We start from the raw sequence: 27971 nt of genomic DNA, 5'->3' as shown, positions 1-27971 counted from the left end.
CTTCGGCTGCTTGCATCTGACGTTATAACCTAGCCGCCTATCTTACCTCGAGATGCATTACCTCCGAGCTTTACTCCTTGCGACGCTGTCGTCGCTCGCCGAGGCGAGTTTGCAAGTAGTGCCCGGCGCTACTTGGACTACGGTACGACCCTTTCAATCCTAAAATATCAGTCGTAGTAGCATATCCCCTATTCCCCCCTATTTCTCCCTTGTTAGCCCCTTTTCAATACCATCTTCAACTCCACAACAGCTCCACACCAAGCACAGCCTGCTGTATAGGCACTCAGCCGCTAATATATCCTCGTATAGTCAAACAATGAGCACTTGCAAGCCCATGGCGCCGGTGTCATCAAGGTCGACTCTACATACTACCTAATCGGCGAAGACAAGACGGAGGGAAGTGCCTTCCAGAACGTCAACTGCTACTCTTCCCCAGACTTGGTGCAATGGACCTATGTCGGCGCGCTCCTCTCGCGTACCTCCAGCGGCGACTTAGGCCCGAACAGGGTCGTAGAGCGGCCTAAGGTAGTCTATAACGCCAAGACGGGCAAGTACGTGTTGTACATGCACATCGATTCATCCAACTACGGGGAAGCCAAGGTTGGCGTGGCGACTGGTGACTCTGTGTGCGGCAAGTACACGTACGTCAACTCGTATCAGCCACTGAACCACCAGAGCCGTGACATGGGTCTATTCGTCGACGACGACGGCGCGGGTTACTTGCTAACCGAAGACCGCCAGAACGGCCTGCGCATCTTGAAGTTATCCGACGACTACCTTAGCGTGGCGAGTAGCACGTACCTATGGTCTGACAGCATCGAAGCCCCGGCTCTGCTTAAGCTGAATGGACGTTACTACATGTTCGGCTCGAAGCTCACCGGCTGGGACCCCAACGATAATGTGTACAGCACATCGACATCTCTAAGCTCGGGGTGGAGCGCGTGGAAGACGTTCGCCGACTCCGGCAGCAAAACATACACCTCGCAGACCAACTACGTGTTACCAGTCGGCAGCAACGCCGCCATCTACCTCGGCGACCGGTGGGTGAGCAAAAACCTGATGGCATCGACATACGTATGGCTGCCCCTAACCATCAGCGGGACCACCGTGACCATGGCCAACGCCGAGTCCTGGGTTCCAGACCTATCCTCGACATCGTCTTCCGCGTCGAAAGCCAAGCCGTCGGAGACGGCATATGAAGGCGAAGCCGCTGTATACGGTGGCAAGACGCGCAACGTAAGCTGCAGCAGCTGTTCTGGACAGACGGCGGCGGGCTATGTGGGAGGCCCGGACAAGGGAACCGTGACGTTCCGGGGAATACGAAGCGACGCGAATGCGCGCACAACCGTGCGCATACGTTACGTGAACGGAGACAGCTCGGCGCGATACGCAAACGTGCGAGTGAACGGCGCCGCTGCGCAGAAACTAGCATTCCTACCAACAGGCAGCAGTGTGTCCAGTAGCACACTACACGTCGACCTAAAGTCTGGCAGTACAAATGAGATAGTCATCGAAGGCATAAACGACGGATGGGGACCTGATATCGACAGATTGATAGTTCCCGTGCAGTGAGCCTAGTATGATACTAGATTAAAGAGATTGGAGGAATGAATGATATTGATACAACGTATATAGTACTCGAGGTATCATAAGTTCTAACAATGTAGGCCCTGTATGTTGACACTCTGCGAGTCGCCTGTCATACGTTAGAAGTGTTACCCCCAACTTGTATTTCCACATGCGCCTTTCATACCAGTCAAATTTGACCTTCCAGGCTCTTCCATTCATATATGTATACCAAGCCCCCAAAACTACATGCTACATTGATCTACAATCCCTGCTAGAAAGCTCGAGGAAATAGACGCTTTAGAAATAGCATTGGCAACAGCCGCCGGACCAGCCGAGGAAATAACAGCCAAGCAATACGGATTCGAGGGATAATCCCTCGCTTGCTTTACACCCTCTGTTCGACGACAACAACAACATTCAACAACCTAGTTAACGACGCCTACCACACCTCCCCCCCAACTTGCCTTCAACGATACGACGACATTAGAACCACACGACCTTGCGCCCATCCCCTCCAACTCCCTAAAGGGAGATTGACAATTATTATTGTGGAAACTCCATGAACTAGGAAACCATTTCGCGTTGGATAGACCGTTCTCAGACGGTAACATATAATGGAAATGCTGGGAACGACATGTCCCTAACAGGGTTGACATATGCGGCATATGGCCTTGCAGTCAAGACTGCGGCCCAAGTCGTTGCCTAATAGTGGCGTAGCTAACTCTATTAGCAAGATAGACCTTGCTCAGTCATTTGAAATGGCCGACGAGTATTAAGTTATCGCAACTGGCGCCCAGGGAGCTGTGGCTACAATAATAAGTCGCAAATCTCGTCTGGGATGGGTGCAATACTATGATATAGCAAAGAAAATGGTATCAAGTCGTAATGAGCCATAAACGCCGCGCCAGGTCCTGTAAACAAACGTGCTGCAAGTTGATAATGTGAATAAACCATATGGGTCCAGAGGCGAATTCACTGAGACGTGGTGTAAACTGATCACCAGCCTTTCTTCCTGGCAAAGCGCTTATTTAGCAAGGCCAATACCTTCGTGACGTTGAATTGCACGTATTCCAGATCCAAGTCGTCTTGGTTGTCCTTCTGCATTTCTAACAGGTCGTCAAGCTTCAGGTCAAGTTCTAATAGACCACGGTTGCGCCCTATATGCTGATTAGCTGGGGGAAAATGAGCGATGTTTGTTATAACTAACCTTTATAATGTAGCGAAATGACAAAGGTCCCCGGTAAAGGACTTGTGAAATTGAAGTAGATGTTAGCTCTCCTATTGTCGGGAACATTGCTCTTCTGGATGACACCTTCCTTTTCTAGCTGTTGGTGAGTAAATTTATATGGTCCAAGAACTTGCTGCTTCTGCTGCTTTCGTCTCGTGCCTTCGGATTGACTTCGTACGTTGTGAAGATAGCTCTTGTATGTCTCGAGCTGGCCAACGAGGTACGCGTTGTGATCTCTGATGGTCTTGTATACTTCTTCGAGCTTAGCTGTCTCAGCAATTACACCGTCTTTCAAAGAGCCTAGATGCTGTAACTCTTGTTCGACCTCATCCCTCAATAAGCCAAATTGGTCGGACTTATCAATAACCTTCATCTCCTGAAGCTGACTAAGTAGTTCCATGGCACGGATACCTTTCCGAACCATCACCGCATCGTTTCTTGACGTAGCTGCCGCATCCGCAATTCTCTCTAGACGCAGGGGTCGTCGAGCAACTGAGCTGGTAGCGGGGATAGAACGCATAACTTGTACGAAGATGGACTTGGCTTCCATAAAGTAGACTTCCTCCTGCGTGATGTCCAGGGCGGCGGTTAGATCATCTATGGCCGTCTCCCATCGGCTAAACAGGGGAAGATTGATGGCCCTGTTCTCCTTTCGAGGTACCTGTGCAGGTGCGTGGCCTAATTCCGATATAATTTGAGCCAAGTGTGAGTTTTCGTCCTTGCACAGCTCCCCACAGTGCTTTTCGATCAAGGAATGCATGGCGTATATCTCGTTTAGAGTAATAGAGAGCTCAAGGTCCTTCTTCGACAGCGCTACGTAATTATCCATCTCGAGACTCTCATAAAAATCTTGGACTTCACAGAGATCCAACATGAACTTGTTGACGCGGTCCTTGTTCTGTTGGATGAACGGCTGTAAATTGGCCATGTATGGTTCTTTTGCATACGAGGGCTTATTAGCCAGGTTCTGTAGCATCTTAGCGACCAATGTGAGAGTTCGGCGTGGTCGATCAGACGGCATCCCATCGATAAGCATATATGATTTCGGTGTGACGATGGCAGGATTGATGAAACGCAGGAAGAAAAAACCACCGATCAACGTGCAGATAACCTGATCGTTCGCATCGGGATACTTTCGTTTGGTCAAACTTCGAATCTGCTTACATATCCATCGGATCCCATAGGGAGCCTCGTCAAGCCCATCAATGATTGTCTGTAGGAAACCGTTGGCGATTTCCGTCAACATTGTCAAACGCGGCTCTATGATTTTCTGCACTTGAGGATTTTCGGCTGCTTGTTCGCCAGTGATACCCCTAGGAAGCGATGGCGGAAGGCTACCGGTATCCTCCTCGATCTGTTCACACATGCGTTCGTAGACTTTCAAAGGATTGATCTCAAGATCTAGATCTGTCAACTCGATTAGGCTGTTTATTCTCTGTGCCAATACCGATCGCAAGAAGCTCTGCCCCGGCCCACGCCTAGTGTAGGTAGTCATCATACGAGAAACCGGCGTATTGGCTCGGAGAAGAGATGAATATTCGGGAGTCGTATCGAATTGATAGGTAAGGACAGACTGGATACAGTTAATCAGAACCACGCCGTCATATGATGGAGATATTTATTAACTTACTTGAAACATAGTCAAGAGGAGATGTTCTTCTCGACTTTCATACTGGTTTCCATATATAGTAAACATAACTGTCTGCAGCAGCGAGTCGATCTCGGACATAGAGACCAATCTGCATAGGTGTGCAATATGCCTAGGCTCAGATTGTAACAAGAACAGAAGATTACCATATTTCTGCGTTTTGTCGTCGTTAGGAAATGCACCCTCCTGTAAGTCGGTCGCGTCTTCCAGATGGCTGGCCACTTCGTTTTGCTAGATACTCGTTCAGTCGCGATGGTATTTACAGGACAGGAAATTCGACAAACCTCTTCCAACGCCATTCGGTTTTGAATAAGTAAAGCGATTCGAGAGTCGAGATACCGAACATCCTTTTCAAGGACAAAGTTCTTCTTCGACTGCGAAGAGATTTTAGATTTCAACTCGCGCAGTATTTTCTGTGCTGTAATCCACCTCCAATATTAGCATCGTGCCATCTCACCAAAATCAACGCTCGTGACCCTCTTACCTTTTGCAAGATCATCTTCAATTTCTAGATCCGACTCGTTTGCCGACATAGATAGGTACAGAGCTGACATAGACATTCGCTTAGACTGTCGCGCCGAGCGCGAGCCCTCGTAGGAAGACATGGTGTTTTGACGCGATATGGGTTGGAAGGAGGAAGACGAGGCCGTCGACGCCCTAGAAGGTGTTTGTAACATGACCGACATGTTCGAGAGTAATAACTTAGTTTCGATCGTTCAATGGCGTTAATGCCGCTCGCTGACAACACTATAGTAGCAAGCTAAGCACAACGACGAATTGCGATCATTCCAAAATACCAAAACATCCAACTCAGCACCGAGACACACCTGTATCGAACCTGTGCTGTCGTTATATTTACAATCTATCGGACTTCGATAAGTATACTCTACAAGAGGCAGTAGTAGAAACAGTCGAGAATTCGTCTCATCGATCGCGTGATGTTAGCTTTATGTTGAATTGCTCGATCTACAATCGATATACTTGGGCGTGAATTATTCCGCCAAGGCGTGGGATGAATCGGGTTCGAGGGAGGCACAACGATCCAGCGAGGGCCAGATTCAATGTGGTTAAACCGGAAATGTTTCGATTCGTCAAATGTTCGGGTAGTTGATTTAGATTTCCGCAAGGGAGGGTTCTTTCTTCTAACTGCTTATCGATCGATCGGCCAACAAGGTGAACAAGTGCGTACGGATATACACCCAGAGCCAAGAGTGTTGACTGCGATTAAATAAGACAATCGGGAGCCTTGTGGTCTATCACCAATTACGGGGAGCGGGTATCGTGATAAGTTTCTCGTCCCGAATTATATCGTCAATTTTCGGTCGGTCTGCTACTAAAGGTCTGACAACGTAGGGCCGGTCTGAACGGGCGATGAGAGGGCTGCGCTGGGTTGCGCTGCGACAAAACTAGCCGCAGAATTGGGAGAATTAAGTCGTACACACGGATAAGTCTCAAGACATAGGGTCCTCAAGAAGTCATGCTAGACGTTGTACGGAATTGGTTGGAAATTGACCAAGACGAAGAAGGCGAGAGAGGGGTCGGCGCTCAAAGACTGGGCTGCGACAGGGCGCAAGATGGTCGGGGTCGGGGTGTACGGTTGTGTGGTGTACAATAATAAAGGGGTGGGAAGTTCTTGTCTTGCTTGGATAACTGCGGGATGGTGGATGGGTAGAAGCACTTGGGGGGACTTTGGGGGGGGGAAACTCGAGAGTGTATGTAAGTGGGTTGAATGTAGATGTAGCAGGTACGCCCGTAGGTACCACAGCCACGTTGATAAAATAATAAAAAAGTGATAATTCGGTTAGATAGTCGGCTGCATGTACAAAAACAGAAGGAAAGGCTTGACGCTATCGATTAATCCGGAAGTGACCTGGGTCTAGGTAACACGAACAGTACCTATATAATAGCTGTAAAGGGGGAAGGAACATCAAGATACCGTAAGAGGTAGTATTATTTGATGAAGTGAATTGATAGATAGTGGTAGTGTATATAAATGCTCAAACGACAGACGTCGAAGAGAAAATTCAATTGTCGAATCAAGATAAAAAGTAGATGTTAGTTAAAGCTAAGGTCAAAGTACATAGTTGTAGCCTCGACCCTTCTTTTTCTTTTAGTTCTTCTTTCTTTTTCCTCTTCCCTCTTAGACCAATGAGAGACTCAGATAACGTCGAGATGGTGTGTACTGTACCGTATTTGTGCATGTTAATGCCGGTCACTGTCAGGGATGGGCTGTTTTCTGTCTAGCGGTCTAGCGGTCGCACAAGTCACTGTAATATGTTTATTTTTAAAATCTCTCTTCTATTATAGAGTTATGTATTTATTAGGTAGGTCAAGTACCTACATACATATCCATCGTAGGCGGAAAATAACAACCTTGAAGGTGGGGGAGGTGATTATGGGTCGACTCCGTCCGGAACGGTTGCATTAGTGTACATTTTAACGTTATCACTTAAACTGTATGAAGTATGTACTCCGCGTAGGCGCTAATTGACATAACACTAACATCACCTCCAACCCTGTTCATAAATTTATATAATAACGATGATAATGAACCTATGGGATTTTGTTTGCGAAAAGTCCGAGAAGTCATATCATCATCCCGATACTTTTTAAGGGCATGGAAAACAAATCAAGCCAAAAAGCTACCCTAATCTTCATCACGGGCAATAAATTGTAGGAATTACTTGAGAGGAGATGTTATATGTAGTACACACGGTGGAGATGAATTGAATCCTTAGTTGTTTGGCTAAGAAGCTATAACTTGTGCAGTTATCAATAGTATATATAAGATACACTATTCTATGAAACACTTTGTGATGATCAACAAGCATTACGGCACAGAGTTGATATGAAACATAAGCAGGGTTTAGTGTAAGTAAAGAAACATGCTTCTTCGCACATCGGCCTCTCCGAGGGAACTTTACTATGGCATGATATGGTCGACAATAAAGCGACTAATCCTTATGTATAAGATTTATTAACCATAACTCGTATCATTATGCCCTTTCAAAACGAAGTAAAGAAGACTTAGAGTGAAGGAGTCCCATTGTTAAGTTTTATAAGGATCCCGTTTCTCCATAGGATTAAATACATACATCCATGCATCTGGATATATTACTATATTAGTGCTAGCGCATATCTTAGCATTAGTTATCTAAACTTTAACAAGTATGTCGTTGTACATATTCCCTTTATGGCTCTCCACTTATCCAGGAACATCATCCATTTGCCAACCAATAAAGGCTTTGTCTAACAGGGGGAGCCAGGGGTAAAGAACTCAGAGGGTTCAAAGGGTTCCACCAAACTAATGAGAGAAGGTTGCCGGCGCAAACTTTCCGACTCCACGTAACTCAGAGCTGCAAGTTATCGAGATAATGCAATTTATGAAGCGCTCACCAACAATATACAAATGCTCAAAGGATGACTCTCGGTCTCTGCTCGAAACAAAATTCCCGTCTCGTACGAATCAGATTAGACATCTCCCATCTGCCTAAAATTACTTACTTTATGGATATGTTGTGCATGAAGCGTCGAAGAAGAAAAAGAAGAAAAAAACATTCCATCCTCTTAAGCGGGCGGCAGTGTCGCATTTTCTAATTTGACATCTCGAAAACAAGGCAGCCCGCAGCTGTCTTGTTTTGTTTCGACGCATGAGTATTATTAACATGGGCGCTTAAAAACGTCATGAAGACATTACTAGGACAGAAAGGGGAGACTCGACGGCAAACCAACCATGTCGCCCCGTCAGCTTCAACCACCCATTTTCTAAGAAACCCAAAGTAGTTGATGAAACGCTCACCAAGAGATATCATCATGCAGTAAACATAGCCAAGATTTCACCCACCTGCGAATGGCTTTCTACATATGTACATCTCAGTACCAGATGTCTACCTACGTATTGTACAAATACATTATACGAATACAATGTATACATGAAAGATACCAACATGGATTGGCTGCTTTGCGGGGATGAGCTTTGCGTCGACGCTACCGCTGCAAGTTACTGCGAATTACTGCAACTTATTAGGTTAGGTTGAAGCTGTTAGATTGGCATGCCGTATCGAATTGTCGAACCCTGTGTCGCTAGATTCGACACGTGGAAATCGGCTTCAACGATCCACCAACGAGTTTCCCGTGAGTACATTACGTAGGGTCCAGGCGACCAGGCGATAAATAATCCTCGACCAAGGTACCTATGCTAGGCCTACCATATGTCTGCGAGGTCCGTTCGTTCGTTCGCCCTGTTCTAAGCTTAGGTTACCACAAACCCACGATCCGCCAAGAAAGGCGATCAAGTCAAGATAAGCAGTAGCAAGGGTTTTGTTTCCACATACCTCTATCCATCCTCGAAGGAATAACAAGTCTATTACATATTTCTCCCTTGCGTTTTCAAATCCAGTCGTAAGTATTTGATATTAAATGAGATATACTTCAACGCTTAGGGGCTCCAGACTCTCGGGATGGACTACATACTAACAATCCATCAAACACATGCCAAGAACCAAAAAGCTCGCACTACGATCACCCCAGATGAATTTCATTCGTGGGAATAGACCAAGATGCACTTGTTTAGCGCGCTTGTTCCCGGTACTTCTGGGGTTTCGGAGTATTTTAGAATTACGACCGTCCTCTTGACCATCGTGACTATGTCCATTGTCAGCTAACCTAGCCTAGTACGTACATTGATCGGGAGACAGGGCTGCATGCACTTTAGTGCTGCAATGCCAACCGCCGACGCAGGAACGCCGTTGGGTAGCGAATCGATTCTCAAATGCGTACCCAATACCAGCACGTCGGGGCGATGCCGTTATCCCTTCAGCGTTACTAGTCTCGTGCTGGAATCTTGATGACTGCAGAAATCTCGAAACATCGTCCAAAGATCCTCCTGCTTCCTCGCATGAATGCAGCGCATACCTGCGTACATGTGCTTCGTATGACGAGGGGGAACCTTAGCCTTGCATATGACAGGTCTGATGTTTACCAGATCTGATAACACATATTATTGTTTGACAGTTGTGACGTAGTGACACCCGTCCACCACGTATACAAGCTCTGCACCGCTATTCCGGGGACAGGCAGCTCTTGATATGATATCGGTTTCATATGCTGTCACTCGATAATCTTGTATTCCGTATACATCACTTATGCTCATGTGGTACAATAGGTATCTACGAAATTCTTTGTCTGTTCTTTCAGCTCTCAGCTTTACGAGCTGGTACCCTTGTTGATCTCCATCAGCCATTCATTTCGTCGGGAATAGTAGTCTCAGCCGTCGTCTGCCACGGCGTCTTAACCCTACTAGATCGACCACCTTGTCGTTTTTATTAGTCGGCGACCATAAATACTGTAGAGTTTCCATGATGGGCGATTTATCTGACTTATTGTTGAATCCATTTCCAGTTCCAATGTCGTCTCTACGTTTTGATATGAAATGACTACATAGCAGGGTGGTTATTTGTTGGCTAATCTAGTCTGACCTGAAAATGCCAATCTCACACGAGAAAGCAAATTTCCATCCCACTACTAAGTTCTAACGATCACCAGCTGGCGCAACTGGTGTTGGTGGCGCCCGAGAAGTTATGAACATGGTCAACTGCATCCTAATGCAGTAATATCTACGGCATTCATCGCAGCAACTCACTATTTAGGTAGTTACTATACCACAGTTATAATGTCAAAAGCGATGCCAAAATTCTTACTTCTGCACTCATTTAACCTTTACGAGATCTTAAAAAAAGGAAGCTCTTCTTTCCGAACACGGGAACAATCACCCGGTTCTACTTATTGAATATCTACCAGCGTTCTAAAGAGCACAGACTTAATGTCCATCTAAAAAAAGAAGTCGAGTCTCCCGCACTTACCAAGTACTGAAACCCCTCCTAGAAGTTCCCCCATGGGCCAATCCAAGATATCTATCGATATCTCCGTAGAACAAGGTCTGGATAAGCTATGGCCACTCGTGTACTCCATGGCTCTGTTTATCACCATTACCGCTGGCCGATCATCTATGGTCACGCAGTTTTACTTTACATACCTAAACTATAGTAGGTTAAGCAATCGACAAACTCTTTAATTAGACTACGCTAGGCCAAGCCCGAGCCGAAGCCGTCATTCACTTTATTATATTTCACTTTATTATATTTCACTTTATTATATTTCACTTTATTATATTGCGGCTTTTGGTCTATGTATGAACGGATCCCCCACACATGAGGGTCTAAGACTTGCTATGGTTGTAGAAACATTATGCTTCATGTTAGAGGATTCTCATAACATGCTAACTCCTACCTAACCCAAAAAGAAAAGAAAAACATGTAGAAATAACTAAACAGCGAAACTAAACAGCGAAACAAGATAAACACGCCTACTTCATATCGCCTCTTTCTCTTCCTTCATATAATACAACTTATTTTCCTTATGCATAGACCAGCTTCCTGTAATGTTCCCCGGTCACCTACAATTACTAGCTAAGAAAATTCTCAGGGTTGTGAAATTGACGCGAGGGTAACGAGTGGGCTCGGATAGGCCTTTGAAAGCTTTGCCACGCGCTGCGAAGCTCCTCCGCCGCAGGTGAACGCGGCGAAGGGGGCTCCGCGAACGGGAAAGAAAAGTAGTCCTTTGGACAATTGTCATCGTCAGGAATCCCTTTCTTATATCCCATAGGCGCTGTCGCGCGTCGGCAAAGCGCGTTACGTCTGCAGAGCGTCGGTTTGGGGCCCAATGTGCTTTGTCCCACCTGGCTTGAATTTTGATGGTCAGATAGACTGGCTAGATGATCTAATGGCGCTACATTTCCATCACCCCTGGTCAAGACCGGCGGGGCTACCTTGGGTACCACTGAGAGAATCTCAGGAAGTAACTCATAGGAGAGTTTCCGCAAGGGACTTTTCAGCGGAATCTCCTGGTTTTGAGACTGGCTCGTAGTTGTCTGCCCTCGAGTCATCATCTCTTGTTCGACGCGTTCTCTGAACGACCCTTGTATTGACGAACCTTGGCTAGACATGATGTATAAAGTTGTAAGTTGTATTCGATAATGATTTTTAGTTTTGGCGTGAATGATTTAGTTATGGATGTTTTAAGAATTGGATATGTGAGATTTGTGTTGTATCTGCAAGTCGAGATGTTGACGGATTTATATTGCAATGGCCAACTTAGATACTATGTTATATCCTTTGTGGTTCATAAATCGATGAATGATCGTGTGTGCGAAGCCACATATTTATGTTTCTGCTAGAACAATTCAATGTACTCAAACAACCGAAACAAAGAGATTGTTTGTGAACTTCTCATGTGTTCAGGAACAGTCTTGTTGTTCGCCAACTTATGTTCTTTGCCGCTTGGTCAGATTGTTCATCGATATGCTTGAGATTCTACTAAGTCCACGTAGTTTCCAAACAATAATCTTAAAGGTTTTTATGACCATGTGAAAACCTATTACTCTTGTCACGGCCAATTTCAAGGACCAAAGTTGAAACTCAAGATACATTGCCTAGAGTACTTGGAATATCGCAAGGAATAGCCTCGATGGTAATGAGAGAGCAAGTTGAAGAATTAGGTATTATTTTGTTTATTATTCCTAGCCTTTCCCCCTATTTCATGTAGTGCGGAAACGTCACATCCTGTGCGACTTTAATTGGTTTATCCATAATCATAGCAATCATAACATCATAAGAACCGTTAACGAAGGAGGTTTCGCATACCTACCCCCTTTCTATGGTCGCCCATTAATATCCCTTAGTACTTCACCTACGTGAGCAATCACCAATTCTTTATTCCCTTAGGGTGGTTTGCATCTCGTCTAAAGTCTCGGCGAATCCCCCTCTTTCGATAAATTTCCGAGATCTCGTTATTAATATGCTCCCGCTCAGTTCTGGCTTTCTTGCACTTTGCCATTGCTTCCCTCTTATTCGAGCCTACGGTCGTCTCGAGATACAACTTCTGATGTAGCACCTTGACCTTGGCAAGCTCTGCTTGCAATGCCTCCAGCCTGTCGTATTCACAATCCGTAAATGCGAGAGTATCCGGATCTTCCTGATCTTCATGACTGCTGGGCTTCTTTTCGGGCTCCTTTCCCTTCCCCTGGTTTCCTGTATCACCTGAACTCGAGCCTGAAGTGCCTGGAGGGGGGATAAAGGCAATATCTGGGAGCCGCGTGATAGGTGCCTTTTTGTTCTTGATACAGTAGTCTAGGAAGTCCTCGACGCGGCTCACTGTAATCTCCTCAGGCTCCACCCGACGACTCCCTAATGGAATGATAAGTTGCGGGAGAGATTTGTGTGTAAGGCGAGTACCCTTGTTGGTAGACATTTTGCTTAAATTTGGGTCAAAATTGTAAAAGAATGTGTTTGAAACAAGAAATGTTGACTGTAAAGGACTTGTGCAGATCAAGTTGCGCTGTCTAGTTCGACTTGAGGAATAGAGGAATGGGAGATTATATCGACATCTGATGACATAGTTTGTATAGTTCATCAAAGGAAGTAGATACATAACAAAGGAAATGTTGAACAATGCTTTTGATAAAAACTAGCCTTGTTAAATTAAGAATTCTTTTGTGTCTTAATATAGTATGGTGGCTTAGAACATCTATACTTAGGAGGTACCTATACAACCTCTCTAAAACGTCACTTTGTTACGACCTCTGTAAGTGCAGTGTCGAATCGCCGGATCAGGAAATTTTGATTAGCTAGAAGTTCATCGCTGTGGCAGCATAGCCCCTGAACCAATGTACTAACGGTAGAGCATAGTCATCATAATAGGACTAGGTATATTGAAGATAATACCGATAAGAAAGTATTGGGAAAATGTCATAACTAGGTACCTAGGCTAGACGTAGTATACTAGTTGAACAAAGACATTACAAACAAGATTAGAGTATGAAATGAATGAGCCGGCGGTAGAGAAATACAAATAATGAAGTCGTAATTATAAAATAAATATTAGGAGATAGTATTACGATATATTTGAGGCTCGATTTAGGCTTCCCTTGGTTACTGTAGAAGTGGCCTGAGGGGCTACTTAGCACACAACATCTAGCTCGTGGATAGTTAAAATTCAATACGGATCATGGTTATTATTGTAGGAAATATATGGTGGTGTAAAAGATAATAATATTATTAATGGGTGCCCTTGATGGTTCTCAAAAAAGGGAACCCAAGGGGACCAGTCTGAGACATCGCTTCTAACCGACGAAGCCTGTCTAGTAGTCTATATGCAACCGCCCGTAATGCTATGCATGAACAACATCCCTATAACCCAATCCTATCATACGGCTATGCGTATCGTCATTCAACGTATGAGGTAAAAATCTCTTCCCACGTATTCCTAGCTCATACCGTCTCGTTGCGCAAGGGATTAAGTTTCATACTGAAGTTATTCTTTGCGGAACCCGCGTATTGATCCACCTTGGCGTTGATTCCATCCTCAACCTTGTTCGAATATTCATCGATCTTCCCATTCACCTTCCTGCCGACGAAAGTGCGGAAGCAGCCGTAAAGGCCGGTGCAGAGCCAGAAAACGCAATTGACGAGATCGATCCAGACAGCGCACTTCATGAGTGAGACGCTGGTGCCCTCGTACTCGTCTTCCTCACGCTTGAGGAAGATAGCGGCAAAGATGCCGAAGAGGGCAACCCACAGGACGAAGAGGATGAGGTCCCAGGCGAAGAGGCGGTGCGACTGTAGGCGGCCGAATGGGTTGGGGATAGAGTACAAAATACAGGTGATGCACGAAAAACCGGCGACGAATAGTGCGTAAACCCACGCGGCTGACTGACCGTTCCCGTGCCTATGATCATGGTCGACGCGACGCCCATATAGACCACAGACAACGACGGCGAGTACAAACTGGATTCCGCGGACGATCCAACGTAGCCACGTCTCGTAGATGTACATCTGCTTGGTGGCGGCACCTTTGCCAAATCGGGTGATGAGAGATTTGATAGCCATTATTTCCCTTTGCTTTTTCTCGTTTAGCTATTGGGTATGTATATGCAAATTTGCTGAGGCTGTAGATGATTCCAGGATGATCCGGGCAAGAAAAGATAAATAGTAAACCGTGGAAATTTCCAGTTAAAAGATTATTAAATAATTATCTGCTAATGATGTTAAATGAATGCAGAGTGAATCAAAGACAACCAGTGTCGTATGCGTTAGAGTAGTGACGAAGGAAACCTGTGTACAAGAAAGTAGACTCAGTCCTTGAGGAACATTGAATGATATATGAAAACAATGGAAACACAGCCATATTTGAATCTGTGAATCCATTGACAAACAAGCGCCTAATACTGCGTAAGTTGATACGACAGGGTCAACAAAGAGAGGGTCAACTGGCCTTTGAGCTTTCAGTCGCAGGCCATTTCGAAAGACTTCTAAATCGGGAGTTTTTAAGTTTCCCAATTGAAGTGCTGTTGACCAATCAAGGACCTAATCGACAGTGGTCTGTGCTTGTGGTTTTGTCCCTTGTTCAGCGGTAACAAAGAGAATGACTGGCTATGGTGCCGTCCAGCTTGAGACGCGGGCGCTTAATAACCCATCTCAGGCTTGAGTATGAAATTATGACAGCGCTAATAGGCGCGGCGATCCATCGTGGTGGTTCCTGTATAATTGAACCGTCTTTTCAATCTCGAAACAATCTGACGTAACTTCATTAGTTACAGGTAACACAACGTACAGTATTTAGTGATGATATGTCGACTGTAGCGAGAGACGTGTTGAGAGGCGTGTCAAAGAGGTTAGCCGTGCGAAACTCGGACTATACACCAACTATGGTCCTACGCTACAATTTACAACAGTAATATGACGAATAACTTGTAGCATAGGTAATATTAAAACTTACAACTGTCAAAGTTTTGACATGCATTATCTGTGAGGAAGTAATGTGTCATTGCGGAAGATTCGGAATATCCTGTGCATTGTAGAAGGCTCCCTTAAACACCGACTTTGGTTTAATTTCATGTGTCGATAATCTAAGTCGACTTTTCCTGGTCCATCACCATCGACGTCGGAAACATAAAATTGAGAAAGAATCGTCTCGCTAAATTTATGAGCTTTTACTATGTATAATAGACCTACGGCTATGCGGAGATAGGATTATAGGCAGGTAGGATGGGGCGGATAGATTATTCCGGGGAAACTAGAGGCGGATGCCATGTGCTTGCCCCGAAAGTCTTGTAGTAACAGCATATATAGAGTCGGCAAGAGAAGTGTCAAGTTTCTTACAGCTCTTGCAGTCCGGTGCCCGCATGATCGGGCGACTTACTGTGGACCCTCTAGGCGTACCTCGGCACCTGCAGTGTGTAACCCCGGTACTTTCAATTTCCAACTTCTCCAATTGGCCACAACTCAGAGATCTTAAGCATGACCTCATCATTCCCTCTGCTACATCCCCCACATTCTCAGCTCCAAGTAGGGAAGAAACTTTGAATCACATGCCAACGATACATTAGGTAGTTAAGACGCATGACACGAGTAATGGCGAGGGAACAACTAGAACATCCCAAGTCATAGACGTACACTGTTCCTTTCCCCACGAAACCCCCGGAATTTCTATTTGACTCTTTCACTCTTGCGCGTAGGTCCGCTCCGCCTACCTAGGCTATTATTGTGGGGTTTGGCCCCATGTTGAGAGCAATGTCGCAGATTCTCATTGCCAATAGCGAGGCATTGAGTGGCTTAGAAGACGCGTTAGTGCATCTGTAGGGAGCTAAACAGTAGCTGCTTGCGGCATAGGTTCCAGAATAGGCCGAACATTACAGGGTCCCTTTCCAGAATCACATGTTGAGCTTACAAGCTCTTAGCCGTAAGACGTTACAGTACGAGAGCATAGGCTCGGTAAGAAAGTGTAATCGCCGAGCCTTTAAAGCGTAGCCTTTAAAGCTATTAGAATGGCTTCGCGCAAAACATAGCTTTTTTAGTTCTTCTTCCTTTAAAAGATATCTTTCCCTTTTCCTCACTTGTACTTTTACCCATTTTACGTTACTGCTATAATTCCAAATAGATAGATATTTTATCTCTATATACCTAGGCTTTTCCTTTCAACATGTCCAAGACATTTTCCAAGAGCGACGTCGCGTCGCATAACAAAGCCGATTCTCTATGGATCGTTGTCGATGACGATGTCTACGACCTGACCAAATTCCAAGATGAGCACCCTGGTATGTCGTCACTTGATCTCTTTAGATCATTTTGTATCCTCACGATGCGACCCTCGGGGGCGTTGAGGGAAAGCATCTGTCTAAATCAAATTGGCTTAAATCAAAATAGCTAACCATAATCCCATTGCCGTGTAGGTGGGAAGAAGATCCTAACCCGAGTTGCCGGAAAGGACGCGTCCAAGCAATTCTGGAAATATCATAATGAGGGTATTCTCAAGAAGTACAAGCCATCACTCCAAATTGGCTCGTTAGATACCAAGCCCAAGTCCGAACCAACACCAGAACCATCCAAGACCTACGCCGCCCCTAAGCCGACGAAGGAGACTAAGAAAGCCGTTGTTCCCTCTACTGCGCAACAAGAGACTGAGGCGCTGGAACCATTCGGCGCTCTGATTCCGTTTGCGGATCCCAGTTGGTACCAGGGTGTATGTCTTCGCCTTAGCTCGGTTGTATGTCTTAATTATCTTTGCTAATTATTTTTTCGTAGTTCCACTCTCCTTATTTCAACGAATCCCACGCCGCTCTCCGAGCCGAAATTCGCGAATGGGTCGAACGCGATATCGAGCCGAATGTCACGGAATGGGACGAAAAGAAAGAGGTGCCACGCGAGATCTTCCTCGAAGCAGGTCGTCGTGGTTATCTTGCAGGCCTACTAGGTGTACATTATCCCAAAGAGTACACAAAAAATACTGTGAAGTCGGTGGCGCCGGAGCAATGGGATCTGTTCCATGAATTGATCGTCACTGATGAACTGTCCCGTGTCGGATCTGGCGGGTTTGTCTGGAACATCCTCGGTGGCTTCGGTATTGGTTGTCCACCACTCGTCAAGTTCGGCAAGAAGGCCTTGAAAGACCGCATTCTACCTGGACTTCTGACAGGAGAGAAGCGAATTTGCTTGGCAATCACGGAACCCGATGCTGGAAGTGATGTTGCTAACCTGACTTGCGAAGCTAAGCTGAGCGAAGATGGCAAGCATTACATTGTTAACGGCGAAAAGAAGTGGATTACGAATGGTATCTGGTGTGATTACTTCACCGTCGCCGTACGAACAGGTGGAGAGGGTATGAACGGTGTCTCCCTGCTCCTTATCGAGCGTGACTTCGGTGGCGTAAGCACAAGACGGATGGACTGCCAGGGTGTATGGTCGTCTGGTACTACATACATCACCTTCGAGGATGTTAAGGTGCCTGTTGAGAACCTCCTTGGCAAGGAGAACCAAGGCTTCAAGGGTAAGCAAGTCTCAGCATCAACTCCTGATCAGGGTTACTAATTTTGAGTCCAGTCATCATGACCAACTTCAACCACGAACGGATGGGCATTATCATCCAATGTCTGCGCTTCTCCCGTGTCTGCTACGAGGAATCTGTTAAATATGCGAACAAGCGACGAACCTTTGGCAAGAAGTTGATCGAGCACCCTGTGATCCGCATGAAGCTGGCGCATATGGCGAGGCAGATCGAGGCCTCGTACAATTGGCTAGAGAACCTCATCTATCAGTGCCAGAAGATGGGCGAGACCGAGGCTATGCTGAGACTCGGTGGACCCATCGCTGGTCTTAAGGCCCAGAGCACGCTCACCTTTGAGTTCTGTGCGCGCGAGGCCAGCCAAATTTTCGGTGGTCTAAGTTACTCGAGAGGTGGTCAGGGCGGCAAGGTCGAGCGACTGTACCGCGACGTCCGCGCGTATGCCATTCCTGGAGGCAGCGAGGAGATCATGCTTGACCTGAGCATGAGGCAGAGCTTAAGAGTTGCTAAGATGACGGGCATGAAATTGTAAGAAGGGGGAAGAAGAGTACGATGTGTATATACGGGACAGTTTTTTGTTCCTTTTGTGTACGAAGATGGGCACATGAATTGGAAATTCGGATGGTGCGTTCCAGGTTTTGCATGGAAATTCGAGGCTTCGAGTTACTACCCAATAGGTAACCTTTATATAACATTTCAATATTTCGATGGAGTTTATCAAATTTGAGTTAGCGGTCAGCCGTAAACCAGAAGTTCAGCCTCCTACCGAGCTAGTGACAGCTCCATCCTTGTCCATGTTGATGAAGAGGACCCTCTTGCAGAGTTACCTGTAAGCAGTAGATTACTCAACTACGATGATCACGCGTGTCAATACAATAACAGAATCGTAGCGGCTGGGATGTGCACGCGACATTGTCATCGGAATATAATACATTTAAAAATAAAATAGTATCAATATAATAGCATACACAAACATCAACGCGTAAGCAAATTCCCTTAGAAATGTAATTGTAACTAGCAGTTAAAAGCATCTTAAGTTCCCTAGATCTTATGGCTACATGTGCAAGATTCCATAGCTATCATGTGATATCAATCAATGGTTGGGTCAAATTGTCCCCCTTGAAATGGGTGAGAGTAACTTTAGCTCTCTCTTCTCATGTCAAGTACAGTTAGAAGACTGCCTAGTTATTATAGGGCCCATTCGATTTTGGAATCTCTTAAATAAGATTAATCTAGTTAATCATATATATTATGACTTGTATGAAGTTGTTCGTTTCGTTTGCTGTTTATGCCTGTCTGAGCTATATTTCAATAGATGCAGTTAGAGATGCCTTAGCATAATACTTGTGATTTACACATCGTGCTTCTATTACCCTTAGTTCCTCGACATTACTAGTCGAGTCAAATAGAAACCGAGATTAAGTATCGCAGCTGTTTGCGTACGTTAATTCCAAATTATTTCCTTAATACTTAGATAGTCAGCTTATCTCAGCGTTCATCCACTAGTTTAGACCCCTATTATATTTATTCCTAGCACTGGGTTTCACTCTTGGTTGAATGAGTCTCTTTGCAGGTGCTTCTTCAATGCTGCTATACCTTATCGATACCTAATAGAGGATCTCTCTACTCTTAGTCTAAATAGGGGCTACTTGATAAGACCCTCACCGTTACTCGGTGTGTGCTGTATGACTTTAGGGGCTTCGCTAGATACATAATATGATGGTTCAGACAACATAGATATCGTCGTTTCCGCCTTTATTTTCCTTTCCCCCCTTATGCAGGTTTAACTCGCAGATTGTTTTACTATAAATGAATGTTGTCACTGTAAGGAGATGCTCTCGGCTCTGATAGTGAAATCGCTTGTCTTTGATGCAATTGCGTCCATTCATCTTGCATTGGTGGTAATAGAAAGGCTGTCTTAGAAATTGTAAAGAGTCTATTAGGTTGCCAATTAGGCATCTATTTGGTCTCTATGATAAGCCTATTGCCCAGTTCCTTACTTTCAGTTGCCCCCAGCCTCTAAAGTAGTTGCCTGCTGCGTAGAAACTGTTACCTTAGTTACTTCACGAAAAGACAGATGTCCAAGCTTTTTCACGTTAATCGTCGTAGTAACAGTATTTTTTTCTTAGGTACGAATAAAATTCGATTCAGTCCTGAGGAAGACACAACTCTCAGCTACAGCAACCACCGAAAAAAACCTATTTAATCTCCCCTCTAGATATTTCCCAACACATTCTAACTTCAACCTCCACAAACCATCTCTACACAATACACAACATCAATAACCCATACAACCTTTGCCAATAGAAGGTAGGAAGGCTTTCAATATTTCCTACTCTCCAATAGCCTGATCCAACACATCTTCCATGAATACCTAATACATCATCGTCAACACCAAGACCTAATATCTCCAAGACTAACCTAAAATTAATTTCACTGCAAATCCATTAATAATGTTTCGGCATTACTAAATCTATCTACAAAATAATCAAACATTGGAGTTCATCTCTAAACTATTCCAAAGTCCTTGTTCCTAACACAGGCACCGTCATAACACCCACCAATTCGCCTACAACTACTTATCCTACCTACAACTCTTCTCTATCTTCTAGGATAGTTCTTTATATACGAATACTAACTAAGAGCTTACTACCTAGGCAAAACGCTCCTCCGTCCGCATTTTTAATTTCCAATTTGTCGTTATCCACAATGCGGTCCAACGTTCCGGATAACCACCAAAACGCTTCCTCTAACGAGGCGTCTTCCCAATACGGGAGCCATCCGTACGGGCCACATGTGGGAACTTCCTCGTCTCCATGGTTTCGGAATACCTCGAATACACCTCCACGTACATTGAACCGTCTTAGAGACGAGAATAATTCGACCGCTTCCATCACTGGAACCCATCGTCCAGATCATAATAGCAACCGTTCTTCCTGGCTAGAAGATAATACAGCCAACCGGGGACTTACGTATTTCGACCCAATCTTCCCATCTCCATCAATCCACCCAATATCTACACCCCAGTTCCTCATTACACCGTCGAGCGGAGGAGGAGGCTGGGGAGCCAGCGGAGGATATACTCCTATGGGCCAAGGGGCCGCCTGGCGCTCCAGACACCTTGTACCTCCGGGCTTGTGGGATCAACAGCTCGCCATCACCGGTATATCGGAGAACTACGGAGGCAATATTTTCCTGCCCTCTAATCAATCCGCAAATGTGCCCGAGAACGAAAGCACTTCGCTCTGGTTGACTAACCTTCCGCCTAAGTGCACTCATCAGATGCTCCTAGGCGCTATCCGCAACTGCGGGAAGATCTACGCCGCAGTCATCAACCCGCCCAGCGAGTCTACTGGCCGCTTCAGACAGCGAGCTCCCCATACAACCTCGGCGTCTAAGCTCGTCTTCTTCGACCGCTCCGGCGTCGACAACCTTCTCGCCAAGTCAGAGGCAGGCGAGTTCTCCGTGGAAGGCTACGTCCCCAAGCTTAAGATGAACCGCATCAGATCGGCACCGCGCGACCCGAGCCCGCACTGTCGCGTCCTACATATCGAAGGCCCTAACTGCATCGTGAACGAGCCGTTCCTCCACGCCTTCTTCCGGTCCAAGTTCAACTATGAACTCGAGGCCGTCCTGACGTTGTCTATTAACAGCTTGTACACCCGTCAGGAGTGGCGCTTTGGAAGCTTTCGCTGCCAAGCCGAGTCTGCGCGTCAGTCCATTGCGCGAGAGAAGATCCGAACGGACTTGTCTGAGCTCGATACTCTAAACTGGAGGGAGGTCCAAGTCTACTTTGGCGTCGACCCTTGCGCTCCTCCGCCGGGTTTCTCTCCATAATCGCTTCATCTGCTTGTCTCCTCTATGTCGCTTAGAATGGTGACAAAGGAGTATTGCTTACGGCTTGAGCACATTTGGCCTGTTCGGCCCATTGATACGACCAGTCGCCACTGCGGTCTCCTTTATTGAAGCTCATGACCATCGGGGTTATTAATATTAGACTGGGATATGCATAACATAAAAGCATGGACTAGATATTAGATGGAATAGTATCTTCCATAAAGTAATAAAACCCCAGATTAACCCCAAAGGCGTATTTGATATATGGTACTATATATCTTTAATTATTTTGATTTGATATCGTGTTGTTTGTTGGAGTGGCAACAGTGTTGCCGTGTATTACGTAATACGAAAGGTAGGAAATAACAAGGTAATTCGAATAGAGTGGTCTGATTGGTTGTATTCAATTAGGTAAGGAAAGTGGGAGATCTACCAAGTGGGGAATATCTATTTACATGTGTGTGGGTCAATTCCCAGGCGGTGTGTATGGGCACAACCCTAGTCACGTGACATGGTCACATGACCGGTGTCCCATCATTGTTCCTTTCGTGATAGTGGCCGTAGATGAAGAAGAGGGGTTAGTCTGCCTTCTGTATGCCTTTTCTCTAATTATATATTACTATAGGCGTTTATGACTGTAGTATTTATGACTGTATCGAATCGTTCCCGTACCCCAACAGGTATCAATAATGCCACTTAGCTTCTTTGTCCTACCTTCGTCGAATGGTTTATGAGTCATCTTATACCTCCAGCCTCATTGTTTCGACAAGTCCTCCTTTTAACCCCACAGATGTCCCTGGGTTCTCAGGTCAGGAGGTATGTAGCTAACCGTTTCACGTTGTATGCATCTATGCAGTCATATGAGATGAATAAATGTATGGCTTAAGTTCTTAGAATAGGGGCTGGATCCACTTAATGACGTGAATAAGAATACTGAAAGAACATGTCGTCATACGATACCTCGATACCTGTATGTATAAAACAAGCATAATGCTATTTCAGCATATAATCGAGCAACTGCTCTTCAATTTATTATTAATATTACTATTTTAAAAATGCGTCCACTCATCGCTCGGAGATCCCCGGTCTTTCCATCGTCCAGATTGCTCACTCTCAGTCAGCGATCCGCCAGTTCTCAATCCCACTCACAGTATCAAGAGCAAAACCAACATTCAACTTCAATAGACCGAGAAAGCGTGACAACAGCCAAGAGCCAAGGAAAGAAGAAGACCATGGCAGAAATAGATGCTGAATTACAGCGAAAGATGTCGGGACTTTCCGGCGACGGTGGAGAGGCCGGAATAGAATACGAGGATGGGAAGCCGGTGACGATGAAGCGAGGCGTAAGAGATGTGAGTGCCTCCTTTAATACGTGGTCAATAAAAAGGGCCTATTGTTAAACCCCTATAAGTTTGAACTTGGTCAGCTAACCCTAGGTGTAATAGAATATGTTTCGTTACATCTAAGTATAGCGTCTGTGGATGACAATACATTAAGACTACCTAGGCTGGGTTAGGTACCTAACTCAAGATCTGCCTACTCTAGGAAAGCCTCAAAGTGTCAATTAAATCACAACATTCCATTTTCGACAGTTAAACTTTCGAGATAACAAATATGGCGAATGAGAACAATACAACATTTCAAGTCCACAAGCGAAGGGCTATATAGGATAAAGCGCTATAATGAATCCGTACGTTTCGATAATTAATATAAAGTATATCGGTCTATTATTCTTTCAACTACTTAGTTAAAAGACATTGATAATAATATTATAAACAACTCCTTAGTCCTTGATAGTTCACTATATCTGGTATTCATCACATAAAGAAGGTCATGATAGGAATTGACTAATAAATATCTCACTTGAGATACTACTACATTTAAATAACTAGATCTAATGGTACGTATCTATGACTAGAATCCGGTTCTCTACTGTTACTTAAGCTTCGACTTTGGACCGCTGTTATTGTTAGTAAACCCCTCCAGAAATGCAATGCCAGCATCACACAACGCCTTTGAGGTGTTTATAGGTCCTTTGATACTCCCGCTTGCTAGTGGGACTATTTTGAACAGAATTGTAGGGGAGATCTTAACTCCACACTGCCCTATTCCAAACCGGTTCAGAACCGGAGCATATCGTACAACGAGTATGTAAGTAGCCTCCTTCTGGGACGGTCAATGGCGGGAGGGGTGCCCCTTCTTCGATCGGATAAGAATTGATCGGGTGATTGCAGGTGGGATCCGAATATTGCAAATCAAACCGGCATATAGGGCACGTGATTCTACGTCCTTCAAGACCGCATTCTATCGTCCATTCTAGCATACAAACCAGGCCAATCATGTGCCCACAAGGGAGGACGTCAAGCCATTCCGTCCCATTGGTGATCCTAACGAACCGCTCGGGATTGGTTGGATGGGTAAATCGAAGTCGTTCCGAACAAATCGGACAGTTCAAGACAAGATTTATCCTAGGCTCGTTTTCTACGGCACTACGTTCGAACATGTCGCGGATTTCGCCGAATAAGGTAATCTGGCGATCAGTTATAGTAATTACGGCTTCTTCTTCTTCATTGGAGGTTTCGTCGGAATCCCGGCTTGATGTACCTTGATTGGACGTGAAATTCTGTCCTGGGCCGCTCTGATTACGGGCTTGGTTGGACTCTTCCTGGTTCGAGCTTCCTTGGTCGGAAGATTCTCGAACGAAAGCTGTTTGGAAGGACCCTCTTCGGTCTGAGCTCCAGCCAGATTGTGGAAACTGCCTGTCCCCTACTCTTACTAGACTTAGTTCCTCAGTCAGAGCACGAGGAAGTAGTTGTGATGGGTGTATACCCCACATGTTCACATATGTTGATAGTAGTCGTCCTAAAACCGTTTCAATACCAGGACGGTATGGAACTGGACTACCATATATTTGCATGCGTGTTGCGTGGTTCGCTCCTCTAAATCCATTAGGAAAGTGGTTGTAAACAACCGGATCGCTGATATATCTCTCACCCATGGTTGCGTTTTAAAGGATGCTTATTTCCAATAAAGTTTCTTTCTTAGGATATTGGTATGGTCTTTTGTGTAAGTATTCACGAGAATGCTAATTGTAGCTCTTTGGCGATATCTTCGTCTTGAGATTAATTCGTAACCGCGGATGTAGTCGTTACTATATACTACTATTCATAGTAATATTGTTTAACAACAATATCCAAACAACGGAGTATAAACTAAAAGTCAGAGACCAGCTCATGAATAAGAATATTGTCCTTGTACAACGTGATTCTAAACGGAAATATAGTATGTTAAGATATATCATGATGGGGGTAATTTTAATATTGATAGTGTACATTCGATTATGTAGATATTTAGCCCATTTCCTTTTCACTCTCCTCCTGGGAGGATTTATGCCACAGCTTGGCTAAAATCCTCTGCTGAAGTCGCCGGGAGCCGCCACGTAAATCGGACTGTACATAGGCATCGACCTCTTCCGGCGTCGGCCATCTCCAGAAGCCTCTAGTCTTTGTGGTATTTTCCATTCGGGATATCAAGTCCTCCTGCTCTTCATACCTCAGACTCGGACCGGCAAAAGCTTGAAAGGCGCATAGCGTCTTCGCTACCAGTGCATGCCCACGACTTTCTATCCGCTCAGCTTCTTCGTCAACACAAGCCCTATGTGTTAATATCCACTGTAACAGTTCTTTCATCGTAGCTGTGTCCTCGAGGAAAGCCAAAGCGCGCATATAGGCGTGAAGATGAGCAGGGCCTATGCCATGTATAAATTGAGGTACTTCAAGCCTCTTAGATTCTGTTCTTGATATCCATACCGGCATAGTGACTAGAGAAAAGAGCGACTTTAATGTTTCTAGGACATCATGAGAAGGGTGTATTAAAGGAGTCTCCATCGTACTGTTTTCGATTATCGATGGATCTCGAGATTCCAGTCGGGACACCGCCGCTTTCTGAATCGTACGACATAGATAGAGAAAAATATCCGAGTCTAGTCCTGCTGTTTTCTGCACGGATTGGATAACATCCATAGATATCGATAGAGCCGCCGCATCATTGCTCGCCTGCGTGCCATTTATCACGCATATGTGTGATCGCGCTAGTGCCCTTAGGATAATAGCCCAAGGTGGTCGAAAGGTAGAGCCTTCGGTGGTTCCCGGTCTTAGTCGAAACTTAACGAGGTTGATAGCATGTCGGATGAGGAAAAGTTGTTCAAGAGGGAGCTTTTCTTGGCCCTGACGATTAGGCTGCAATCTACAAAGAAGTTGTATATAGCTCTTGAAAACTAAGAGAGGAATTCGTCGAAGTGCCTCATAAGACGGCTCTTTAAAAACACTCAGTGCGTTGATACTAGCAGGGTTAATGCCACTGTCACGAAGAAAGCGAGTCCCCTCTTGGAGGGAGCTGGCATTGCTCAATAAAGTATTAAGACAGTGACCCTCCGGTTTTACACCTTGACTGATCATTTGATCGTATAGCTCGGTAACTGTAGGGGGTGATAGCCTAGCTAGCTCGTATTCACTATAATTGGCGTCGTGGATCGGAAAGTTTTCTTTGGCATCACCTGGCAAAGAAGTTGAGGTTTGGGGGATGAGGCGAGCTTGGAGCTTCATGAACATCTCGGCGTAAACTTGGGTGTTAGGAGGTTTGCCCGTTTCGACAGCAAGACAGTTGAAAACTTTCCATGCCTCCTGGCGGTTGCGGGTTGCCCGTATCATCATAGCCCAGCGCGAATATAAGTTCCGATCTTGTTCTTCACCTTTCCACTCTTTTGGTGGAAGACTGCGAGTCTGCACGGTAGGGGAATCAGGGCCTAACCCACCAAGAACACCAAGTGCCTGATCGTACTCGTCATCAGGATACCCAGCCTCCTTCATGAGAACGCCGGCCTTTACGCTTCTCGAGTAGTCATCATCTACCGTTCTTTTTGCATCAAATCCATCAAAATCTTGTCGATATGGCGGCCAGGATTTCGAGTATCTTACAGCAACTGCTTTCTCCGTTTTTGACCTTTTTAGCCCAACCATGACCTCTCGGACAGCTCTATAGCTAGCTTTGGCAATGATCAGAGGGCTGTCCATATTATCGGACATGGCTAATAAGAGCCTCTGCGCTCTCCAATTGAACTCCATATTTGCCACTGGCTGGGTTGCAGCCGGTCGCTTGAATAATTGCAAAGCCGAATTGAAGACTTCACACTTATTATGATAGTCATTGGGGGGCAGTCCTTGAATGTAATCCATCGTGAACCGCGAGACCGTGATAATCAACCTGGGCCATGATCTCTGAACATGATTAACAAGACGGCGAAGTAGTAGCAAAAATTGGGTTACTGTAAGGCTCATTTCACGCCTGGATAGGGCTACATTGCTACCCAACGATGGAGATCCGACATTGATGTAGTGTTTCGATATGTATTCCATCAGAGACAGTAAAGATGTCGCCTGGCGAAACGTCTCGTTACTACGTGACATAAGCGTGACAAGAAAAATAGGTTTAGGATTTTCAGTTGAAATCAAACGTTGAACGCGAGCGTCTCCGTTCTCCCCCGATAGTATCCATATCCAATGATTTACGTCTTCCTTCGACCAACCTATGCTGGCCAAGCTATGGAAGCGGTCAGCCCACTCAGACGAAGTGATGGAGTGTATAGACTTGAATAGTTCGGGCTCATTCCGAATATCTTGATTTGCCATCCAGGCTTGAAACAGCAATAGGGGTAATCGATCGGCCCGCTGTTGAGCAGCGAACAGAAAGGCAGGACGATATAACTTCTTTTGCCTTTCAGTCTTACTACGCATCCGCAGGGCAATTACGCGACTGGGAGATATTCGTAGTCGAGGATAGCGATGCCGTCTCGAGCTAGTCAATCGCGAAAGCGTTTGACCCCAGACCGGTTGAGATGGCAAAAGAGAGGTAGACCCAACTCCAGATTTGACTCCAGACTTGGCTAACGACACCATAGGCAAGGCAGACATTATACCGGTATTTTAGGTAGGTAATAAGAGCTCTAACTTGCCTAAGGTGATAGACTACCTCCCTCTCTCAATTACAGAGAGATAATTGCTGGAGATGTAGAAGTCGTCTGGCGGCTCTGTGCTGCTATCGAATCCGAATGCGTACCTAACTTATAGACTACATGTAGTAGATAGTCTAGTAAGTCCGACATGTTGCTATTCGCGTCACCGTAATGTTGTAAACATAATAATAAGATACTGAGGAGTTTGATTAGTTTAGATGTAATTCGGAATAGAATTTAGAATAGAATTCAGAATATCTGGACGTTCATCTTTCGAAAAATCT

The 27971-nt window shown here is 45.3% G+C and overlaps 10 protein-coding genes across 10 annotated transcripts; 4 read left to right on the top strand and 6 right to left on the bottom strand.

Annotated features, from left to right (window-relative positions):
* Positions 1 to 52: 52 nt before the first annotated feature.
* F4817DRAFT_317956 (carbohydrate-binding module family 35 protein) lies at positions 53 to 1572 on the top strand (the record flags this gene model as incomplete). The annotated part of the gene is made up of 2 exons (XM_049300873.1): positions 53 to 142; positions 310 to 1572. 2 exons carry the CDS (start codon positions 53 to 55, stop codon positions 1570 to 1572), a joined length of 1353 nt encoding a protein of 450 aa, XP_049156978.1.
* An 827-nt stretch (positions 1573 to 2399) lies between these two features.
* F4817DRAFT_187360 (GTPase) lies at positions 2400 to 5318 on the bottom strand. The gene is made up of 5 exons (XM_049298426.1): positions 4930 to 5318; positions 4730 to 4863; positions 4428 to 4676; positions 2777 to 4370; positions 2400 to 2726 (listed from the first exon to the last, which is right to left on the bottom strand). Exons 1-5 carry the CDS (start codon positions 5129 to 5131, stop codon positions 2566 to 2568), a joined length of 2340 nt encoding a protein of 779 aa, XP_049156977.1. The 5' UTR covers positions 5132 to 5318; the 3' UTR covers positions 2400 to 2565.
* A 5590-nt stretch (positions 5319 to 10908) lies between these two features.
* Positions 10909 to 11448, bottom strand: F4817DRAFT_317954 (uncharacterized protein; the record flags this gene model as incomplete). Its single annotated transcript, XM_049300872.1, has 1 exon — positions 10909 to 11448. The coding sequence occupies one exon, from the start codon at positions 11446 to 11448 to the stop codon at positions 10909 to 10911; it is 540 nt and encodes a 179-aa protein (XP_049156976.1).
* A 755-nt stretch (positions 11449 to 12203) lies between these two features.
* Positions 12204 to 12826, bottom strand: F4817DRAFT_366893 (uncharacterized protein; the record flags this gene model as incomplete). The annotated part of the gene is made up of 1 exon (XM_049307047.1): positions 12204 to 12826. The coding sequence occupies exon 1, from the start codon at positions 12750 to 12752 to the stop codon at positions 12204 to 12206; it is 549 nt and encodes a 182-aa protein (XP_049156975.1). The 5' UTR covers positions 12753 to 12826.
* A 694-nt stretch (positions 12827 to 13520) lies between these two features.
* Positions 13521 to 14781, bottom strand: F4817DRAFT_187329 (uncharacterized protein). Its single transcript, XM_049298425.1, has 2 exons — positions 14775 to 14781; positions 13521 to 14535 (listed from the first exon to the last, which is right to left on the bottom strand). The coding sequence occupies exon 2, from the start codon at positions 14387 to 14389 to the stop codon at positions 13772 to 13774; it is 618 nt and encodes a 205-aa protein (XP_049156974.1). The 5' UTR covers positions 14390 to 14535; positions 14775 to 14781; the 3' UTR covers positions 13521 to 13771.
* Positions 14782 to 15783: 1002 nt separating this feature from the next.
* F4817DRAFT_344129 (acyl-CoA dehydrogenase NM domain-like protein) lies at positions 15784 to 18762 on the top strand. Its single transcript, XM_049304099.1, has 4 exons — positions 15784 to 16596; positions 16732 to 17021; positions 17084 to 17825; positions 17879 to 18762. The coding sequence occupies exons 1-4, from the start codon at positions 16482 to 16484 to the stop codon at positions 18370 to 18372; spliced, it is 1641 nt and encodes a 546-aa protein (XP_049156973.1). The 5' UTR covers positions 15784 to 16481; the 3' UTR covers positions 18373 to 18762.
* Positions 18763 to 20235: 1473 nt separating this feature from the next.
* F4817DRAFT_344127 (uncharacterized protein) lies at positions 20236 to 22067 on the top strand. Its single transcript, XM_049304098.1, has one exon. It carries the CDS (start codon positions 20550 to 20552, stop codon positions 21675 to 21677), a length of 1128 nt encoding a protein of 375 aa, XP_049156972.1. The 5' UTR covers positions 20236 to 20549; the 3' UTR covers positions 21678 to 22067.
* A 507-nt stretch (positions 22068 to 22574) lies between these two features.
* On the top strand, positions 22575 to 23459 carry F4817DRAFT_344125 (uncharacterized protein). Its single transcript, XM_049304097.1, has 2 exons — positions 22575 to 23029; positions 23123 to 23459. The coding sequence occupies exons 1-2, from the start codon at positions 22733 to 22735 to the stop codon at positions 23141 to 23143; spliced, it is 318 nt and encodes a 105-aa protein (XP_049156971.1). The 5' UTR covers positions 22575 to 22732; the 3' UTR covers positions 23144 to 23459.
* Positions 23460 to 23616: 157 nt separating this feature from the next.
* On the bottom strand, positions 23617 to 24675 carry F4817DRAFT_366892 (uncharacterized protein; the record flags this gene model as incomplete). Its single annotated transcript, XM_049307046.1, has 2 exons — positions 23617 to 23637; positions 24007 to 24675. The coding sequence occupies 2 exons, from the start codon at positions 24673 to 24675 to the stop codon at positions 23617 to 23619; spliced, it is 690 nt and encodes a 229-aa protein (XP_049156970.1).
* Positions 24676 to 24823: 148 nt separating this feature from the next.
* F4817DRAFT_344124 (uncharacterized protein) lies at positions 24824 to 27970 on the bottom strand. Its single transcript, XM_049304096.1, has one exon. It carries the CDS (start codon positions 27644 to 27646, stop codon positions 25028 to 25030), a length of 2619 nt encoding a protein of 872 aa, XP_049156969.1. The 5' UTR covers positions 27647 to 27970; the 3' UTR covers positions 24824 to 25027.
* Position 27971: the final 1 nt, after the last annotated feature.

The sequence above is a fragment of the Daldinia loculata genome, assembly GCF_022478755.1.
Source record: "Daldinia loculata strain CBS 113971 unplaced genomic scaffold F4817scaffold_41, whole genome shotgun sequence".
NCBI classification, from domain to species: Eukaryota; Fungi; Ascomycota; class Sordariomycetes; order Xylariales; family Hypoxylaceae; genus Daldinia; species Daldinia loculata.
Note: the sequence above shows the minus strand (reverse complement) of the source record. Positions and strands in the feature narration are given on the sequence as shown.

What these genes read in the sequence shown, in the direction of transcription:
- F4817DRAFT_187329 (XM_049298425.1), bottom strand. Translation starts at nt 14,389, where the DNA reads ATGGCTATCAAATCTCTCATCACCCGATTTGGCAAAGGTGCCGCCACC.
- F4817DRAFT_344129 (XM_049304099.1), top strand. Translation starts at nt 16,482, where the DNA reads ATGTCCAAGACATTTTCCAAGAGCGACGTCGCGTCGCATAACAAAGCC. An exon ending in ATCCCAGTTGGTACCAGGGT is followed by an intron (nt 17,022 to 17,083) that starts GTATGTCTTCGC and finishes ATTTTTTCGTAG; the next exon opens with TTCCACTCTCCTTATTTCAA. An exon ending in GGAGAACCAAGGCTTCAAGG is followed by an intron (nt 17,826 to 17,878) that starts GTAAGCAAGTCT and finishes TTTTGAGTCCAG; the next exon opens with TCATCATGACCAACTTCAAC.
- F4817DRAFT_344127 (XM_049304098.1), top strand. Translation starts at nt 20,550, where the DNA reads ATGCGGTCCAACGTTCCGGATAACCACCAAAACGCTTCCTCTAACGAG.
- F4817DRAFT_344124 (XM_049304096.1), bottom strand. Translation starts at nt 27,646, where the DNA reads ATGTCTGCCTTGCCTATGGTGTCGTTAGCCAAGTCTGGAGTCAAATCT.
- F4817DRAFT_187360 (XM_049298426.1), bottom strand. Translation starts at nt 5,131, where the DNA reads ATGTCGGTCATGTTACAAACACCTTCTAGGGCGTCGACGGCCTCGTCT. An exon ending in TCCTCTTGACTATGTTTCAA is followed by an intron (nt 4,371 to 4,427) that starts GTAAGTTAATAA and finishes AACTGTATCCAG; the next exon opens with TCTGTCCTTACCTATCAATT. An exon ending in CATTTCGCTACATTATAAAG is followed by an intron (nt 2,727 to 2,776) that starts GTTAGTTATAAC and finishes ATCAGCATATAG; the next exon opens with GGCGCAACCGTGGTCTATTA.
- F4817DRAFT_344125 (XM_049304097.1), top strand. Translation starts at nt 22,733, where the DNA reads ATGCGTCCACTCATCGCTCGGAGATCCCCGGTCTTTCCATCGTCCAGA. An exon ending in TGAAGCGAGGCGTAAGAGAT is followed by an intron (nt 23,030 to 23,122) that starts GTGAGTGCCTCC and finishes TAGGTGTAATAG; the next exon opens with AATATGTTTCGTTACATCTA.